Source organism: Bos indicus, chromosome 22, assembly GCF_029378745.1.
Source record: "Bos indicus isolate NIAB-ARS_2022 breed Sahiwal x Tharparkar chromosome 22, NIAB-ARS_B.indTharparkar_mat_pri_1.0, whole genome shotgun sequence".
Classification (NCBI taxonomy): Eukaryota; Metazoa; Chordata; class Mammalia; order Artiodactyla; family Bovidae; genus Bos; species Bos indicus.
In genome coordinates, this window is record NC_091781.1 from 50,789,030 (window position 1) to 50,808,117 (window position 19,088).

Consider the following 19,088-nt stretch of genomic DNA (forward strand, 5'->3'; position numbering starts at 1 on the left):
GGCATCTGTGGCCAGGCTGATATTCCATCTTCCCACAGGACAGAAAGAACCACATTGGGCCAGACACTATGGGTCACAGCACAGGTTGTGGCAGAGAGAGACTCATGGGTTAGGGGACAGTGTGAACATCTGGAAGAATTATCCCAGGAGTTAGACTGTGTCAAGGGCCTGGCCTGGCCCAGGAAGGCCATGGGAGCCCAAGGTGAGGCCAAGGTAGATGGGCCACAGGTGAGGGTGGGGGCAAGGCTGGGCCAGGAGGAAGGGAATAGGTGCCTTTGCTTATGTATCTGGGGGGCCCAGGAGGCTGATGGACCCCACCTCAGCCAGTGGAGCCCCGAGCCACCCCTCTGTCATTCCCATCACCTACAGATGCTAAGGCCCAGGTCTCCTCAGCTGCCCTGCTTTCTCAAGAGGCCCTGCGTACAGTCCAGGTCGTGGCCACACTTGGAGGACCAGAAAGCCTCCTGGGACAGGCCCAGGAGGCCCGGCGGTGGACAGAGCAGCTACTGTGGGCAACAGGCCGGCCCAGAGGGCCAGCTGTGTTGCGGCTGAAATTGAAGGGGCTGGTCGACAGGGTCCAGAGGCTGAGCCCTCGGCTTCTGGGACTGCTAGACAAAGCTGGAGTGGTGGGTGGAAATATGGGTCACTGGGGGATGTTTTGCCAAGGAGAGGACTCTCTCCTGGGGCTAAACTGAATGTAGGGCCATTCGAGATCCAGGACATAAATTCCTCACTGGGACCCTGATCTTGTTGGCAGGGATGCAGGGGTCAGGGACCTGGGCTGGCCCATGTTCCTGTGCCCTCTGGTGTTCCCTCTTGCCCTGGGACCCTGCCTACCTCCCAGTGGGCTCTCATTGCCTCCCGTGACTCCTCCCATAGCCTGGACATAGCATTCATCACCTTGGAGCAGTGCCAGCATCTGGTACAGAGCTGTGGGGTCTGTGGAGGGGGGCCTGGGGGAGTCACAGGGTACGATGCCTTGGCCATGGGCTCACAAGAGACACATTCCATATATGGCCCACCCCTACCAGCTACGGCAGACCCAGGCCACTGCAAGCTCCACAGGAATCCAGGCCTGGGAGACGTGGCGTCGTGCAAGGGGGCCCTGGGGCGTGGCCACCATGGCTCGTGTGCAAGCAACTGTGCAGACCGTCCAGCATTTCCTCTTGGGTACATGTCTGCTGGTTATATGTCTGTTCACTGCTGAGGGCAGGGGCAGGTGGGTCTCCAGGACCCTGCTAGGATACTCCTAGAATGAGGAAGACTTGTCAGGGCTGACCAGGGGTCCAGTGGGAGCACTAGTGTGCTAGCGAATCTTTAACAGGTTAGACCTAGGGGTCAGGAGGACTTGATTTGTAATGTTTGTCAATTTTCATGGTATGAGTAATTCCCATCATGGCTGATATCAGCCTACCTATTATTTAACAACTGGAGGAGGAAATGGCAGCCCACTCCAGTATTCTTGCCTGGGGAATCCCATGGACAGAGGAGCCTGGTGGGCCACAGTCCATAGGGATCACAAAGAGTTGGACAAGACTGAGTGACTGAACACACACACACACACACACACATTATTTAACAAGTGCTTAATATAATTCCTGAAAATGTAACAATTGGTTCTTGGAAGCGTCTAGCATGAGCTTCCCAGATGGCTCAGTGGTAAAGAATTCACCTGCCAGTGCAGGAGACATGGGTTCGGTCCCTGAGTTGGGAAGATCCCTTGGAGGAGGAAATGGCAACCCATTCCAGTATTCTTGCCTGGGGAATCCCATGGACAGAGGAGCCTGGCGGGCTCCAGTCCATGGGGTCACAAAGAACTGGACATGACTGAGCATGCACACAGTCTCTAGCACACAGTATAGTCATATCAGAGGCAGGGTCAGTGAAAGGTTAGGGTCAAGGCTCGTTGAGTCAGGGATCAGAGTTCACGTCCAGGATCCCTACCTCCATCCCCACAGCTGAAGGTGCAGATGCTGTGAGCATAGAGCTGGTGGCATGGCGTGGGCTGGTGGTGCCTGTCCCCCAAGATGGGGCAGCGGGCCTTGCCTTCCTGCTGGATCAGATCCAGGGTGCCCTCCCTGCACCAGATGCCGAGGGTCAGGAGCTGCCCAAAGCTGAAGGTGTCCTCCATTGGGCACAGCAGACCAGGTGAAGGGCCAGGAGGCTGGTGGTAGAGGTCAGAGGGTGGGGAGGAAGGGAATGCCAGACTGATTGCCTGCATCCTTCAGGGTGGGTACAGCCAGGGCTCTGCACCAAGCACTGGATTTGGAGGGAGTGCTGGCTGAGGCGGGAACTCATGCAAGGGCTGCAGAACAAGGGCTGCAGGTGGTGAAACAGAGACTTCACGGTCTGGAGGCCAGTGTACAGGAGGTGATCCGCGCCCCGCCCCCATGCCCTTCAGTCCCTCACGCCTCTTGTTCAGAGGCTGCTATCTCTATTCTTCCCCTGAGATCCTTGACCTATTCTGACAACACAGTGCTAAATACCCTGCCGTGCTGTGAGCTCTTTGTGATCCCCTGATCTCCACCCCAGGTGGCCAGCCACCTGGCCCAGGTTGCACTGGCAGGGGATGTGACCCCAGTACTGGGACATCTGTCCAGTGGACCTGTGGCTCTCAGGACCCGTTTGGCCCTGACTCAGCGGCAGGCCCGGGAGGCAGAAGAGCAAGCCACGCATGCCCTGGGCATGGCCAGGAGCCTGGGCCAGGTGAGATGGGAAAAGCGGACTTCAGGGTCCCAGGGACCCCTGTGGAGTAGCATGAATTGGAGTTTAGGTGGGACTGGGCTACACTGGGCTGAGGCAGGGTCTCAGTTCTAAAGCCCTGCTTCCTCCCGGGAACTTCAGGAGGCAGTGCTTTTGGGATGGTAGGGTCCAGGTGGGTGGGCTTTCAGAGCCAGCCCTGCCCTAGGAGCTGCAGGTGGCCCAGCTGGGTGTGATGGAGTTGCAGGAGGGCACGGACAGCCTTGTGGCCGCGGTGCAGGATGCAGGAGAGCGGGCACACCGGGCGCGCGCTGAGGCCCAAGAGCTGCTAACACTGGTACAGAACAGCTGGAGAAGACTGGAGGGTATGTGGCTGGGCCAGGATGGGTGGGTACAGGGGGTGGTCAGGGTCAGAGTTAGAGGGATGGTGTGGGAGGGTCAGGGCTGGATCCAGGTTGGGTCCATATTCATATGAGGATCAGGCTGGGGTCAAAGTCCAGAACAGAGGGGTCAAATGTTGATTAGTGTTAGAGCTTATTTAGGGCTGGGATCAGAGTCAGGGTCTTGATGGAGATGACGACCAGGGTCAGAGATTAGGGCCAGAGGTCAGAGCCTGGCTCAGATGACCTTAATCCCCAGGGTTGGAACGCCGCCTGGCTCAGAATGAGGAGGCACTGGGCAAGAAAGTGGCCACGCTGTGGGCTCTCGAGCAGCGGGCAGCAGAGCTACTGGGCCACATGCGGCTGTGGGCCAGGGCATACGGCACCTGCTGACTTCGGTCTGACTCCAAGTGACCCCACAGTGACCCAGGAATCCCCTGACCTTGAGAGCCCAGAGACACCAGAGTGCCTGCTGACCCTGAGTGATCCATGTGACAGCCTGTCATTTAGTGGTGCGCTGATCTTGACAAATAGGAGGGGTCACGGACAACTCCCTGAGGCCATCTAGTGCTCCCCGAGATCCTGATAGAGCCTTATCTCTGAGTGATCCATAATTCTGAGCGCCCTCTAGTATCCCTGAGCCCCTTAGATTGACCACGTGACCCCCCTGGTGTCTGGTGACCCCACTCCAGATAACTGGTGAACCTTGATGTTTCCCCTAAAGAACCCCAGCTTTTTTCCCTGGGCCTGCCACTCCAGGGTACTCTCCACCTGACTCAAGACAGTAGGCGCAGATGTAGCAAGCTCAAAGTTGTCCCGACAGGGCCCTATGGACCCCGGAGTCTGGTCCCCGCCGAGGTCCCAGGGGCCTGGGTGGGGCACACGCTCCCGCAGCCCGCATTCCAAGCCCGGATCTGGGCGCTCCCGGCGGGCCGAAACGTCCGGAGTGGATGAATAGCCGGAAGATCTGGATTCACTCGCTACCGCTGTGGTCTGTTGTCGGTGCCCAGCTCCCTTTTTCATACCAGGAAACAGTTCTTCTCATGCCTACTTGTTGTAGCGACTGGGGGAGGCAGAGAGCCTGGACAGGGGATGGCCTTTCTCCACCTCTCCCAAACCCTCATGTTGTCCTGTCCTTCCGGTCATGCTGTCCTAAAGCTTCTCACAGTCCCGGAAGAGGGGGCTTGGCACCCTGAGTGCGCCTTTCCACCGCCCCCCTGATGCTGGAGCCCTGGGACTGAAAAGCCTAAGTGATGGAGACGCGCATAGCACCGACGACACTGGGGACACAGTCTCCATGGCCCCTTGAGGTCTCCAAGATGACACTCCTCTCCTTGGCTTATGCCACAACCCCTACTTGGTTTGTCCCTGAACTACAGTGGCCTAGGACCCCAAACCCCAGTGTTCCCCTGGCTTTGTGCAGACCTGGGCCTGGGGGCACAATAAAGGTTTCCAGGTGAGCCGGTCTGTGTCTAGTTTCTAGAGTGAGAGTTCCCAGAGAGGTAGGGGTTTTCTGTACAAAGCTGCGCTCCCGCCCGAGATCCGCTCCATGCTTTACTTCCTGCCATACTTCCCAACTTTGCTCAAAGTCGCTGGACTCCGCGCTAGTGGAGGGACCGCTGGACCGACAGAGGACCGAGTGGGGAATCAGCCAAGGACCCACACAGGCAGAGTCAACATGGGACCCGAAGGGAGGGGATAGGAGGGCACGGGCCCCAGGCCTCTCATCCCCCATCATCCTCTTCCTCTCCTCTTCAGGATGGAGTGGGTCGCAGCAGGGGGACGAGGGAGGGACCTGCCGGGACAGCCTGGGCCCTGGCAGCTTCATCTGGGCCTGCTGCTGAGCGGTGAGAGGGCCCGGTGAAGGCCTGGCGGGGGTGGGATGTGATGGTGGGTCCTGGGGTAGCTGGATCAGGGGCTGCGGGGAGTGGGGTAGTGTAGTAGAACCAGCTGACCCCCTGTTCCCAGTGCTGGTCACCGCCCTGGCCCAGGCCCCAGCCCCGGATGTGCCAAGCTGTTCTCGGGGAAGCTGCTACCCTGCCACAGGCGACCTGCTGGTGGGCCGCGCTGACAGACTGACCGCCTCGTCCACCTGTGGTTTGCGCGGCCCCCAGCCCTACTGCATCGTCAGTCACCTGCAGGTGGGACTGGGGTGGAGGTGGGGGTCCGAGTCAGGATGGACTAGCAGTGGCTGAGACATTGACCCTGACCCTGATCCGACCCAGGATGAGAAGAAATGCTTTCTGTGTGACTCCCGGCGCCCCTTCTCTGCCAGAGACAACCCAAACAGCCATCGCATCCAGAATGTAGTTACCAGCTTTGCACCACAGCGCCGGGCAGCCTGGTGGCAGTCAGAGAATGGTGAGGCTGCGGGTGGGGTATGGGGGGAGCAGGGCTGCCCACCAAGTAGCCTCAAGGCCCTGACCTCTGACTCCTGCCCCAGGTGTCCCCATGGTCACCATCCAGCTGGACTTGGAGGCTGAGTTCCATTTCACACACCTCATCATGACCTTCAAGGTGCCCGCATGTCTGGGAGCCTGCTTGAAGCACCCTGCTTGGCTCCCCAGTGCCCATGAACAGAGTCCCAGATCTTCAGTCCAGCCTCTCTGTACTCATATGCTGTGCCCTGGCTAGATGGGAGGCCCTTTCACCTCCCACAGTTCTGTTGCCTCCCACCTCCAGGCCTGTGTACACGCTGCTCCAATCCCAGGCTGGGTCAGGCGCTGTCTCCCTGGGGATCCTGACTTCCCCACTCGGGGTGGCTTTCCTTCCCGATTCTTTCTTGGCTCACTTTGGTCACCCCTACCTCTCCATGAGCTGCTTGAGAGCAGGCCCCAGCTGGACAGGGTTCTTGACAGGCCTGGGCTGGACTTGGGTCCTGGTGCCCGCTGATGAGCCGTGCTCCCCACCCAGACATTTCGCCCCGCTGCCATGCTGGTGGAGCGCTCGGCTGACTTTGGACGCACGTGGCGCGTGTACCGCTATTTCTCCTATGACTGTGCGGCAGACTTCCCTGGAGTCCCGCTAGCCCCACCACGGCATTGGGACGATGTTGTCTGTGAGTCCCGCTACTCAGAGATTGAGCCATCCACTGAAGGCGAGGTGAGGGCTGGCCTCTGGGCTTGGGGCAGAGAGGGGGCACGGTGGGCGTGCCCTTGGACCCAGGTCCAGTGTCTGCAATGCCTCCATGCCCTCCCAGGTCATCTATCGGGTGCTGGACCCTGCCATCCCCATTCCAGACCCCTACAGCCCATGGATCCAGAGTGAGTGCTCCCTTCTCTGAGCCTGGCACAGTCCCAGAGTCCGGCTGCTAACTCTCTGGGGCCTCGGGAGCTATTTTGGGTGTTTCCTAGGGCAGGTGCCAAGTCCAGTTTAGCTCATACAGCTAGAGACAGGAGGTCTCCCAAGGTGACCTTGGCAGTTTCAGCCCCCTGGCTGGGTGTGGGCCAGTGGGTTCCCAGTCTTCTTCCCTCTGCTTAGACCTGCTGAAGATCACCAACTTGCGGGTAAACCTGACACGGCTACACACACTTGGGGACAACCTGCTTGACCCCCGGCGGGAGATCCGCGAGAAGTACTATTATGCCCTCTATGAGCTGGTCGTGCGTGGCAACTGCTTCTGCTACGGACACGCCTCACAGTGTGCGCCTGCCCCAGGGGCACCAGCCCACGCTGAGGGCATGGTGAGGGCCTTCGGCTGGCTGAGCTGGGCTGTGGGCAGGGGCGGGCCCGGCTGGGCCGTGCTGACCACTCGCCTGCCCACCCTCCTAGGTTCATGGGGCCTGCGTCTGCAAACACAACACTCGCGGCCTTAACTGTGAGCAGTGTCAGGATTTCTATCACGACTTGCCCTGGCACCCGGCTGAGGACCGCCATAGTCATGCCTGCAAGAGTGAGTAAGACCCCAGCCCCCACTGCCCCAAAACTCTGTGGCCTGGCTATGCCCAGGGTACAACCTAGAGATGGTTGGTTAAGTCCCTAACACCTAGATTGTGTCTGAAGGATATCAGGAAGGAATTCCCTGGTGGCCCAGTCGTTAGGACTCAGCGCTTTCACTGCCAGGGCCTGGGTTCAATCCCTGGTCAGGGAACTAAGATCCTGAAACCATAAGGCGTGGCCAAAAAAAAAAAAGGATTTGTGAAGGGGCCTTCCTTGGTGGCTCAGATGGTTAAAGAAACTTCCTGCGATGCAGGAGACCTGGGTTTGACCCTGGGTCAGGAAGATCCCTTAGAGAAGGAAATGGCAACCCACTCCAGTATTCTTGCTGGAGAATTCCATGGGCAGGGAAGCCTGGTGGGCTATGGTCCATGGGGTCACAAAGAGTCAGACACAACTGAGCAACTAACACTTTCACTTTTCATCCTGGTCTCAATGCCCCCGGGGACTCCTTCAACCCTTCTCAACAGCGTGCTCTGATGAGGGGCCCAGTAGAAAGCCAAACCCCCACCCACAAATTCTGGCCGGTGGCAGGGACCTAAGGTGGCACTGGGGGTCCCTAAGTCCCTTCCTCTCAGGGCACGGTCCCTCCAGTGACCTTTGCCCTCTCTTCCTTCCCCTCTCCCAAGAGTGCGAGTGCCACGGGCACGCCCACAGCTGTCACTTCGACATGGCCATATACCTGGCATCCGGCAATGTGAGTGGAGGCGTGTGTGATGGGTGTCAGCACAACACAGCCGGGCGCCAATGTGAGCTCTGCCGGCCCTTCTTCTACCGGGACCCGACCAAGGACCTGCGTGACCCCGCTGTGTGCCGCTGTAAGGCGGGAACTGAACCCTGGAGCAGGAAGGCTGTCCCCGGGTTAGAGCAGAGGATGTGCCAGACTATGGCCAAGTTACAGAGATTTGGGGTGGAGGGTGGGGGAGTGGTGGGGGCCAGACTGGGAATCTAGGGTGGGGCTTGAGACTTGACTGGTGCTGGGCTCATTGGCCTAGGGTAACTCTGCACTTCTTTGTGCCCTCAGCCTGTGACTGTGACCCCATGGGTTCCCAAGACGGGGGCCGCTGTGATCCCCACGATGACCCTGCCCTGGGGCTGGTCTCGGGCCAGTGTCGCTGCAAAGAACACGTGGTGGGCTCTCGCTGCCAGCAGTGCCGCGACGGCTTCTTTGGGCTCAGTGCCAACAACCCCCTGGGCTGCCAGCGTATGTGCCTCCTATCCTGATTCCAGTCCTGACCTTGACCCTGGACCTCTTACTCTTGACCCAGCCAGACACGAGCACTGCTCCAGCTCCCCACAGTGCTGATGTCTCCTTCCCTGCAGGATGTCAGTGTGACCCACGGGGCACGGTGCCGGGGGGCACCCCTTGTGACCGCAACAGTGGAGCCTGTTTCTGCAAGCGTCTGGTGACCGGCCAGGGCTGCAACCGCTGCCTGGTGTGACTGGAGGGGGGCCGGAGTTCTGTGCTTGTCCTCAGAGCACAGGGCTGGGGGGTGGTGTCCATGCCCCCCTGGGTGGGTGCTGAGGGCTTAGGGCCTGAACCTGGGTGAGAGGCCGAGGGTGGGAGCCAGTGGTCTGGGGACCATGCTTTCCCCAAGGAGTGTAGAGGCTGAGAGTCATCATCGGACTCTCTGCTGGGCAGAGAGGGGAGTCTGTTTTGGGCCCTCAGCAACCTCTTGTCCCGCAGCCTGGCCACTGGGGGCTGAGCCACGACCTGCTCGGCTGCCGTCCATGTGACTGCGACATCGGTGGTGCCTTGGATCCCCAGTGAGTGCTGTATAAGGGGCCCTGGGTGGTTGGGGAGAGGATCCTGGGCAGGAGGGCGGGATCCTCTGGAGTAACCACGTGTTCCCCAGGTGCAACGAGGCCACGGGTCAGTGCCGCTGCCGCCAGCACATGGTGGGGCGACGCTGCGAGCAGGTGCAGCCTGGTTATTTCCGGCCCTTCCTTGACCACCTAACTTGGGAGGCTGAGGAACCCCGGGGGCAGGTAAGCGGGGCACTGTTGGGGGGCAGGACATGGATGGCACTATGGATGGAGAGGCTGGGTTATGGGTGGCGCCTGGTGGAGGGAGGGTGTCTGCCTTGAGCAGGGCGTCCACTGGAGAGCTGGGGCCTGGGGACAGGCTGTGGCAGAAGATCCCCCCACCCCCGGCTGCATTGCCTCCCAGGTGCTCGATGTGGTGGAGCGTCTGGTGACCCCTGGGGGCACTCCATCTTGGACCGGCCCGGGCTTTGTTAGGCTGCAGGAAGGCCAGGTGCTGGAGTTCGTGGTGGCCTCTGTACCGAGAGCCATGGACTACGACGTGCTCCTGCGCTTGGAGCCCCAGGTCAGATCCTGCGACACCTAACCCAGAGCTCACCCTCTGCACGTGAGAGCACCTCCTCCATCATCCCGTGTCCCCCCAGGTGCCAGAGCAGTGGGCAGAGATGGAACTGACTGTGCAGCGTCCAGGGCCTGTGTCTGCCCGCAGCCCATGTGGGCACGTGCTGCCCCAAGACGACCACATCCCAGGGACCCTACGGCCAGGCAGCAGGTGAGGACGCTAGTGGGAGCACCTACCACTGTTTGGGGGGTGGGTTGTGGGTCGGCTGCTCCACTCCAACTGCTCATTCATCTGTTCCTTTGAGTGCCTGCTCCTCCTGGCTGCTGTTTGCCGATGCTGCTGGGCACGGTGTGGCTCAGAGGAAGGAAGTAGAGAGAACCGGGCCTGCTCCTTCAGGGGCCCAAGTTCCAGAGGCCAAGGCAGGAATTGAGGGGAGCCCTTCAGTGTCAGGATAGGGGGGTGCCTGTAGGGGCTTGGGAGGGTGTCAGAGTGCTCTGAGCAGGGATGTAACTGGCCTGATTAAGGTTTTTATTATATTGGGGGGTTCGTATTTGTTTCATGGATCTTTTTTTTAAAATCATTATTTCTTTTAAACTTTTTATCCTGTAAAAATAGAAATCAAATCCCTTATGATTATACAGTGGAAGTGAGAAATAGATTTAAGGGCCTAGATCTGATAGATAGAGTACCTGATGAACTATGGATGGAGGTTCGTGACATTGTACAGGAGACAGGGATCAAGACCATCCCCATGGAAAAGAAATGCAAAAAAGCAAAATGGCTGTCTGGGGAGGCCTTACAAATAGCTGTGAAGAGAAGCAAAAAGCAAAGGAGAAAAGGAAAGATATAAGCATCTGAATGTAGAGTTCCAGAGAATAGCAAGAAGAGATAAGAAAGCCTTCTTCAGCGATCAATGCAAAGAAATAGAGGAAAACAACAGAATGGGAAAGACTAGAGATCTCTTCAAGAAAATTAGAGATACCAAGGGAACATTTCATGCAAAGATGGGCTCGATAAAGGACAGAAATGGTATGGACCTAACAGAAGCAGAAGATATTAAGAAGAGATGGCAAGAATACACAGAAGAACTGTACAAAAAAGATCTTCATGACTCAGATAATCACAATAGTGTGATCACTGACCTAGAGCCAGACATCCTGGAATGTGAAGTCAAGTGGGCCTTAGAAAGCATCACTATGAACAAAGCTAGTGGAGGTGATGGAATTCCAGTTGAGCTATTCCAAATCCTGAAAGATGATGCTGTGAAAGTGCTGCACTCAATATGCCAGCAAATTTGGAAAACTCAGCAGTAGCCACAGGACTGGAAAAGGTCAGTTTTCACTCCAATCCCAAAGAAAGGCAATGCCAAAGAATGCTCAAACTACTGCACAATTGCACTCATCTCACACGCTAGTAAAGTAATGCTCAAAATTCTCCAAGCCAGGCTTCAGCAATATGTGAACCGTGAACTTCCTGATGTTCAAGCTGGTTTTAGAAAAGGCAGAGGAACCAGAGATCAAATTGCCAACATCTGCTGGATCATGGAAAAAGCAAGAGAGTTCCAGAAAAACATCTATTTCTGCTTTATTGACTATGCCAAAGCCTTTGACTGTGTGGATCACAATAAACTGTGGAAAATTCTGAAAGAGATGGAAATACCAGACCACATGATCTGCCTCTTGAGAAATCTGTATGCAGGTCAGGAAGCAACAGTTAGAACTGGCCATGGAACAACAGACTGGTTCCAAATAGGAAAAGGAGTACATCAACGCTGTATATTATCACCCTGCTTATTTAACTTCTATGCAGAGTACATCATGAGAAACACTGGACTGGAAGAAGCACAAGCTGAATCAAGATTGCCAGGAGAAATATCAATAACCTCAGATATGCAGATGACACCACCCTTATGGCAGAAAGTGAAGAAGAACTCAAAAGCCTCTTGATGACAGTGAAAGTGGAGAGTGAAAAAGTTGGCTTAAAGCTCAACATTCAGAAAACAAAGATCATGGCATCCGGTCCCATCACTTCATGGGAAATAGATGGGGAAACAGTGGAAATAGTGTCAGACTTTATTTTTGGGGGCTCCAAAATCACTGCAGATGGTGATTGCAGCCATGAAATTAAAAGATGCTTACTCCTTGGAAGGAAAGTTATGACCAATCTAGATAGCATATTCAAAAGCAGAGACATTACTGTGCCAACAAAGGTCCGTCTAGTCAAGGCTATGGTTTTTCCTGTGGTCATGTATGGATGTGAGAGTTGGACTGTGAAGAAGGCTGAGCACCGAAGAATTGATGCTTTTGAACTGTGGTGTTGGAGAAGACTCTTGAGAGTCCCTTGGACTGCAAGGAGATCCAACCAGTCCATTCTGAAGGAGATCAGCCCTGGGATTTCTTTGGAAGGAATGATGCTAAAGTTGAAACTCCAGTACTTTGGCCACCTCATGTGAAGAGTTGACTCATTGGAAAAGACTCTGATGCTGGGAGGGGTTGGGGGCAGGAGGAGAAGGGGATGACAGAGGATGAGATGGCTGGATGGCATCACTGACTCGATGGACGTGAGTCTGGGTGAACTCCGGGAGTTGGTGATGGACAGGGAGGCCTGGCGTGCTGAGATTCTTGGGGTCGCAAAGAGTCGGACATGACTGAGCGACTGAACTGAACTGAAAAATAGAAATACATAGAAGCAGAGAGAATAGCATAATGAGCCTGGCTGTACCCACCATGGACATTTGGCCAACTTTACATTTAACAAAGACTCATCTGGTTTCCCAGTGGAGGATAGACCTAAAGGGCCCAGGTGGAAGGTGGGAGCTCTGCTAGAAGTTACTGAGTTAACCGAGTGACAGCAGGCTGGACACAGGTGTAGCAGTTGAGGTGGCAAGGAAAGGAAGTTTCCATAGGGTTCTGGTGGCAGAGCTGACAGCTTAGACATGTAGGAAAGGGAGAAAATGTGGAAAGGTGTCTCCAGGGTTTGGGGCTTGGGCGTCTGGGTGGCATGGGCTCTTTTCTGAGATGGAGACCTAGCGGGGAGCACTTCTGAGATGCTGAGACATGAGGGGACAAGGCCGGGGGTGGTTGGATTTGTGTGTCTGGAATTACTGGAGGGCTCACGTTGGAGATGTAAGACTTGTCTGTAAAGAGGTGGTTCTCAATTAAATGACCAGAAAAAGGAAGGAGGAGCAGAAGCAAGCTTTGGGGTACTCTAGTGTTAGAACCCAGTAGAGAGGGAGCAGCTGGGGGATGGGGAAAAGTCAGGAGTCTGGACAAGGTCCCAGAAACTGAGAAGAGCGTCTGAGGAAGGAAGGCGTACGGTTCTCACTGCATGGTGCTGGACGCCTCAGCAGATAAGAATAGAGAAGTAGCCGCTAGGTTTGGCTACAGGGAGGTCACCGGTGACCTTGGGACAGGCCGACTGCATGGCATGTTGGGACACAAGCTCCTCGGGAGTGGGAGGCTTAGACAGTGGACGCAGTGACTACGGTTACATTTTAGGGCTGTGTTGGGCAGGAGAACAAAGAACAGCAGCTGAGGGAGACCTGAATCTTGAGTAAAGATTTTTTCAGGGAGAATCGAAGAAGAACCCTAGGGTGGGTTTAAAGCTGCTGGGAATGACCTGGGGCAGGGGGAGGTGATGCAGTCTTGGTGAAGAGGAGCCTTGGTCAAAGGTTGGAGGTGGGGGTTGAAGGAAGCGTAAAAAGGACCTGGGGGAAAACTGGAAGGTATTAAGGACTGATGGTGAAGCTGAAACTCCAATACTCTGGCCACCTGATGTGAAGAACTGACTCAGAAAAAAACCTTGATTCTGGGAAAGATTGAAGGCAGGAGGAGAAGGGGATGACAGAGGATGAGATGGTTGGATGGCATTACCGACTCGATGGACATGAGTCTGAGTAAACTCCGGGAGTTGGTGATGAACAGGGAAGCCTGGCATGCTGCAGTCCTCGGGGTCACAAAGAGTCGGGCACAACTGGGCAACTGAACTGAACTGAATATTTGTGCCAGGGAAATGCTGTGGGGTTGCAAGGCCATATGAAGTATTTTCAGCACAGGTGATGATCCCAGTGAAGGCACGTTTATGGGAATCTTCTATACAGATTCTCTGCCTGGTTGTCAGCTGTGGCCCAGACAGTGGCCCAGCGCAGTCTGTTTCTTGGCCAGTGGTTTGGTTGCTGGGTGTGGCGAGGGGAGGCCCAAGAAGAGGCATAGGGGAACTCTGGGTGACCCCCATACCTGTCCTCCCCTACCCCAGGCACATGGTGTTTCCCAGACCTGTCTGCCTGGAGCCTGGCATCTCCTACAAGCTACATCTCAAGCTGGTGCGAACAGGAGGAAGTGCCCAGCCTGAGGCCCCCTATTCCGGAGCCAGCCTACTCATTGACTCGGTGAACACCTCCTTCTTCCCATACCTACCAAGATGGTGGGGCCTGTGGGCTGGGTCTCGTAGTGGTGGCCAGATGGACAGCGCTGGGGATGGAACAGGCAGGTCTGGGGGGACCCAGCTTCGTGTCCTGGTGGTCCCACGTGGTCCAGGCTCTGAACTGCACTCTTCCTTCTCATCTCTCAAGCTGGTGCTGCTGCCCCGTGTCCTGGTGCTGGAGATGTTTAGCGGGGGTGACGCAGCCTCTCTCGAGCGCCGGGCCACCTTTGAACGCTACCGCTGCCACGAGGAGGGTTTGATGCCCAGCAAGCCCCTTCCTTCTGAGGCCTGTGCCCCCCTCCTCATCAGCCTGTCCACGCTGCTCTACAACGGAGCCCTGCGTGAGTGTGTGTGGTGTGGCTGGTGGGGTGGAGGTGTGGGGGCTCAGCCTGACCTGCCCTGTTCCCTCTCCCCACAGCCTGTCAGTGTGACCCCCAGGGCTCCCTGAGCTCCGAGTGCAACCCCCATGGCGGTCAGTGCCGGTGCAAACCTGCAGTGGTTGGGCGCCGCTGTGACCTCTGTGCCCCTGGCTACTATGGCTTTGGCCCCACGGGTTGTCAAGGTATTCACTGGCCTCATCCCTCCAGTTGTCTGCCCCCCTCCCCACTACTGTTCTTCCTCCTTTTTCTGGTGCTACTTCTTCCTTCTCATTCTGGCTTCGGACCCCACATCCTCAGCCCTGATCACTTGACCTTCTCTTCCATCCCCTGACCTTCCACCCTGACCTCACCCAGCTTCCCCTCAAAGCCCCTCCCTGGCTCAGTCTCTGCCTTGCCCCCAGCCTGCCAGTGCAGCCCCGAGGGGGCGCTCAGTGGCCTGTGTGATGCCACCAGTGGGCAGTGCCCCTGCCAAGCTGGTGCCTTTGGGCTTCGCTGTGACCGCTGCCAACGAGGCCAGTGGGGGTTCCCGAGCTGCCGGCCCTGCGTCTGCCATGGGCACGCAGACGAGTGCGACCCCAACACTGGCACTTGCCTGGGCTGCCGGGACCACACTGGGGGTGAGCACTGTGAAAGGTGAGCCTGGAGCAGCCGTGGACGAGCGGGTGGGTAGGCACACCGCTCAGGGAGGATGCAGCGTTTCCCTCTGCTCCCTGCAGGTGCATTGCTGGCTTCCATGGGGACCCCCGGCTGCCCTACGGGGGCCAGTGCCGGCCCTGCCCCTGCCCCGAAGGCCCTGGGAGCCGGCGGCACTTTGCTACTTCCTGCCACAGGGATGGGTACTCGCAGCAGGTTGTGTGCCACTGCCGGGCAGGCTACACAGGTGAGTGAGGAGGTTCAGGCGCGGGACCAGGGTGGAGCAGCTGGGCTGAGCACTCACGCCTCCCCCCACCCTCCGACCGTGGGCAGGGCTGCGATGCGAAGCTTGTGCCCCCGGGCACTTCGGGGACCCATCAAGGCCAGGCGGCGGGTGCCAACCATGCGAGTGCAGTGGGAACATTGACCCCACGGACCCGGATGCCTGTGACCCCCACTCGGGGCAATGCCTGCACTGCTTATACCACACGGAGGGGCCACGCTGTGCCCACTGCAAGCCTGGCTTCCATGGGCAGGCTGCCCGACAGAGCTGTCACCGTGAGTGTGGGGATGGGAGAGGACCACTGGGTGGGGCTCCCCTTGACTGGTGTGCACCCCTTGACTGGTGTCCCCATCTCGGCTGGCACAGGCTGTACCTGCAACCTGCTGGGCACAGATGCCCGGCAGTGTCCATCCACTGACCACTGCAACTGTGACCCAAGCAGCGGGCAGTGCCCATGCCTCCCCAATGTCCAGGGCCTGAGCTGTGACCGCTGTGCCCCCAACTTCTGGAACCTCACCAGTGGCCGTGGCTGCCAGCCCTGTGCCTGCCACCCGAGCCGAGCCAGAGGCCCTGCCTGCAACGAGGTAGGGCACTTCCTGTGGACCCCTGGGTGGGTGGGGCCAGCTGTCTGCCTCCGGTCTCGGCTCTGCCCCTGATTGACCTCTGCCTGTTCCCACTCTAGTTCACAGGTCAGTGCCACTGCCGTGCTGGTTTCGGCGGGCGGACCTGTTCTGAGTGCCAGGAGCTCCACTGGGGAGACCCTGGGTTGCAGTGCCGAGGTAAGGGGGCTAGAGGGGCCAGAGTAGATGGGGGGGTGCTTCCCAGGATGCTCCACTGGCACCCTGACCCTGTGGTCTGTCCTTTGCCCACACAGCCTGTGACTGTGACCCTCGTGGGATAGATACACCTCAGTGTCATCGTTCCACGGGCCACTGCAGCTGCCGCCCTGGCGTGTCTGGCGTGCGCTGTGACCAGTGTGCCCGTGGCTTCTCGGGAGTCTTTCCCACCTGCCATCCCTGCCACGCGTGCTTTGGGGACTGGGACCGCGTGGTGCAGGATCTGGCGGCCCGCACACGGCGCCTGGAGCAGTGGACGCAAGAGCTGCAGCAGACGGGCGTGCTGGGTGCCTTTGAGAGCAGTTTCCGGCACCTGCAGGAGAAGCTGGGCACTGTGCAGGGCATCGTGGCTGCCCGAAACGCCTCCGCCGCCTCCACTGCACAGCTCGTGGAGGCCACAAAGGAGCTGCGGTGCGGACGAACCCGAGGATGAGTGGTGGGATGGGGCAGGGGCCCAACGCGCCAGGCCTGAATTCTGTATCACTTCACACAGGCGCGAAATCGGGGAGGCCACGGAGCACCTGACCCGGCTGGAGGCTGAGCTTACAGACGTGCAGGATGACAATTTCAACGCCAACCACGCACTGAGTAGTCTAGAGCGAGACGGGCTTGCACTTAATCTCACGCTGCGGCAGCTTGACCAGCATCTGGACCTGCTCAAGCATTCAAACTTCCTGGGTGAGTTGGTGACCCCTGAGGCAGTTGGATCAGGGTGGATCTTCAGCTGACTGCCCGCCTCTGCCCAACTCAGGTGCCTATGACACCATCCGCCAGGCCCACAGCCTGTCTGCAGAGGCAGAACGCCGTGCCAACATGTCGGCCCTGATAGTGCCCAGCCCTGTGAGCAACTCAGCAGACACCCGGCACCGGACAGAGTCCCTGATGAGTGCCCGGAGGGAGGATTTCAACCGCAGGCACATAGCCAACCAGCGGGCCCTGGGCGAGCTCTCTGCCCGTACCCACGCCCTGAGTCTGACAGGCATCAACGAACTGGTAAGGCTCAGTGTGGGGTGGGACATGTGGGTGTGGCTGTTCCTTCCCCCAGCCCTGACTTGTTCTGTGCCTGGCAGGTGTGTGGGTCCCCAGGAGATGCGCCCTGTGCTACGAGCCCCTGCGGGGGTGCCGGCTGCCGGGATGAGGAGGGGCAGCCCCGCTGTGGGGGCCTCAGCTGCAGTGGGGCAGCAGCCATGGCGGACCTGGCGCTGGGTCGGGCCCGCCACACACAGGCAGAGTTGCAGCGGGCGTTGGCAGAAGGCGGTGGCATCCTCAGCCAGGTAGCTGAAACCCGTCGACAGGCAGGCGAGGCCCAGCAGCGGGCCCAGGCAGCCCTGGACAAGGCTCATGCGTCCAGGGGCCAGGTGGAGCAGGCCAACCAGGAACTGCGGCAACTTATCCAGAATGTGAAAGACTTCCTCAGCCGTGAGCCTCCCTGTGGCCCAGGCCACGTGGTGTTTCCCTTGTGTCTGTGTTCATACTTGAGTCAGAGCCCACACGGCACCTGTGTTTGTGACCACCAATGGGCAGGGACTCAGGATGTGTGGACCCCGAGCCCTGCCTTTATGTCATCCCAAAGTCCATGGCCCCAAATCTGTGTCCCATGTAGAGTCCTGTCCTTGTGGTTACTAGCTGCTGGTTACTGTCCTTCTGCCTGCTAGCAAATCCATACCCCATGTGTGGTCTCTGAGTCCATATCCCCAGATCGTGTCCCTGTGCCCAAGCTCTGACCTTAAGTCCTTGCCTGTGTCCCCATAGAGGAGGGGGCTGACCCTGATAGCATTGAGATGGTGGCCACCCGGGTGCTAGAACTCTCCATCCCAGCGTCGCCTGAGCAGATCCAGCAGCTGGCGGGTGAGATTGCAGAGAGGGTCCGGAGCCTGGCAGATGTGGACACAATCCTGGCGCGCACTGTGGGAGACGTGCGCCGGGCCGAGCAGCTCCTGAACGACGCGCGGCGGGCACGGTCTGATCCCCAACCTTGGACCCTCCTGCACCCCCGCTGCCCCCTCCTTGACACCTGATCCTGATACTGGCAGGCTCTGACTCCCTCTCTTCCCTAGGAGCCGGGCTGAGGGTGAGAAACAGAAGGCAGAGACAGTCCAGGCAGCACTGGAGGAGGCCCAGCGGGCACAGGGTGCTGCTCAGGGTGCCATCCAGGGGGCAGTGGTTGACACACAGGACACAGAGCAGACCCTACACCAGGTGTGGCCTCCCTGGACACCAGTGGGGCCAGGTTAGGAGCACACCACATAAACCCCTTTAATCCTGGGCCCACCCACGGCAGGTGCAGGAGAGGATGGCAGGTGCTGAGCAGGCACTGAGCTCCGCAGGTGAGCGGGCTCAGCAACTGGATGGTCTCCTGGAGGCTCTGAAACTGAAGCGAGCAGGGAATAGCCTGGCAGCCTCGAGTGCCGAAGAAACGGCTGGCAGTGCCCAGGATCGTGCCCGGGAAGCTGAACAGGTGGGTTGAGGCAGAGCCAGCTGGAAGGGCTGGGGATAGAGGCTGGGCCTCCACTGGGCCACCACTCAGCCCCCGGCTTCTACATCCACAGCTGCTGCAGGGCCCCCTGGGGGACCAGTACCAGACAGTGAGGGCCCTGGCTGAGCGCAAGGCCCAGGGTGTGCTGGCTGCGCAGGCGCGGGCAGAGCAACTGCGGGACGAAGCTCGGGGCTTGTTGCAAGCCGCTCAAGACAAGCTGCAGCGGCTGCAAGGTGAGGATGGGGGTGGGAGGGCCCCAGAAAGGTGAGGCTCTCTGGGAGAAGGACCCTTCATCTGAGACCCGTCTCTGCCAGAGCTGGAAGGCACTTATGAGGAGAACGAGCGGGCGCTGGAGGGCAAAGCGGCTCAGCTGGACGGGCTGGAGGCCAGGATGCGCAGTGTGCTTCAGGCCATCAACTTGCAGGTCCAGATCTACAACACCTGCCAGTGACCCCTGCCCGAGGCGCCCCCCGGTCCCTAGCCTTACCCCGCACGCATGATCGCCTGTGCATGAACAGTCCTCAGCCTGGCAAGGCCCCCCCCAATAAACCAGTGTGAATTCCCGGGTGTGGTCTGGACTCTGATTTGGGGAGGGCGGGGTCTCTGGGAGGAGTCTGTAGAGGCGGCCACCCGCCGGGCCCCAGCGAGGCCCAGGCACCGGAGCCCCGCCCCCTCCGCTCGGCCCGCCCCCGAAGCTGCCCGGCGCCGCGTGCCCG

The 19,088-nt window shown here is 58.6% G+C and overlaps 2 protein-coding genes across 4 annotated transcripts; both read left to right on the top strand.

The window, feature by feature from the left end:
- The first annotated feature begins 71 nt into the window (after positions 1-71).
- LOC109575926 (laminin subunit beta-2-like) lies at positions 72-4,540 on the top strand. The gene is made up of 9 exons (XM_070777229.1): positions 72-202; positions 370-626; positions 758-922; positions 1,032-1,170; positions 1,959-2,148; positions 2,229-2,370; positions 2,533-2,706; positions 2,909-3,065; positions 3,340-4,540. Exons 1-9 carry the CDS (start codon positions 190-192, stop codon positions 3,471-3,473), a joined length of 1,371 nt encoding a protein of 456 aa, XP_070633330.1. The 5' UTR covers positions 72-189; the 3' UTR covers positions 3,474-4,540.
- A 101-nt stretch (positions 4,541-4,641) lies between these two features.
- On the top strand, positions 4,642-18,935 carry LOC109575927 (laminin subunit beta-2). Of its 3 annotated transcripts, XM_070777201.1 has the most exons (33): positions 4,642-4,747; positions 4,839-4,927; positions 5,049-5,221; positions 5,306-5,441; positions 5,524-5,597; positions 5,994-6,182; positions 6,280-6,343; positions 6,561-6,763; positions 6,852-6,972; positions 7,646-7,834; positions 8,041-8,220; positions 8,340-8,452; positions 8,704-8,783; positions 8,873-9,005; positions 9,187-9,345; positions 9,425-9,552; positions 13,597-13,729; positions 13,913-14,105; positions 14,183-14,326; positions 14,546-14,777; positions 14,861-15,024; positions 15,111-15,335; positions 15,427-15,644; positions 15,743-15,839; positions 15,935-16,307; positions 16,390-16,574; positions 16,648-16,889; positions 16,967-17,315; positions 17,649-17,856; positions 17,954-18,095; positions 18,178-18,354; positions 18,446-18,605; positions 18,687-18,935. In XM_070777201.1, the coding sequence occupies exons 2-33, from the start codon at positions 4,840-4,842 to the stop codon at positions 18,821-18,823; spliced, it is 5,409 nt and encodes a 1,802-aa protein (XP_070633302.1). In that variant the 5' UTR covers positions 4,642-4,747; position 4,839; the 3' UTR covers positions 18,824-18,935. The 3 variants fall into 3 exon arrangements, with proteins under 3 accessions (XP_070633302.1, XP_070633304.1, XP_070633303.1); XM_070777203.1 differs by lacking the exon at positions 15,111-15,335; XM_070777202.1 differs by lacking the exon at positions 4,642-4,747 and having other exon boundaries at positions 4,761-4,927.
- The last annotated feature ends 153 nt before the right edge of the window (positions 18,936-19,088 follow it).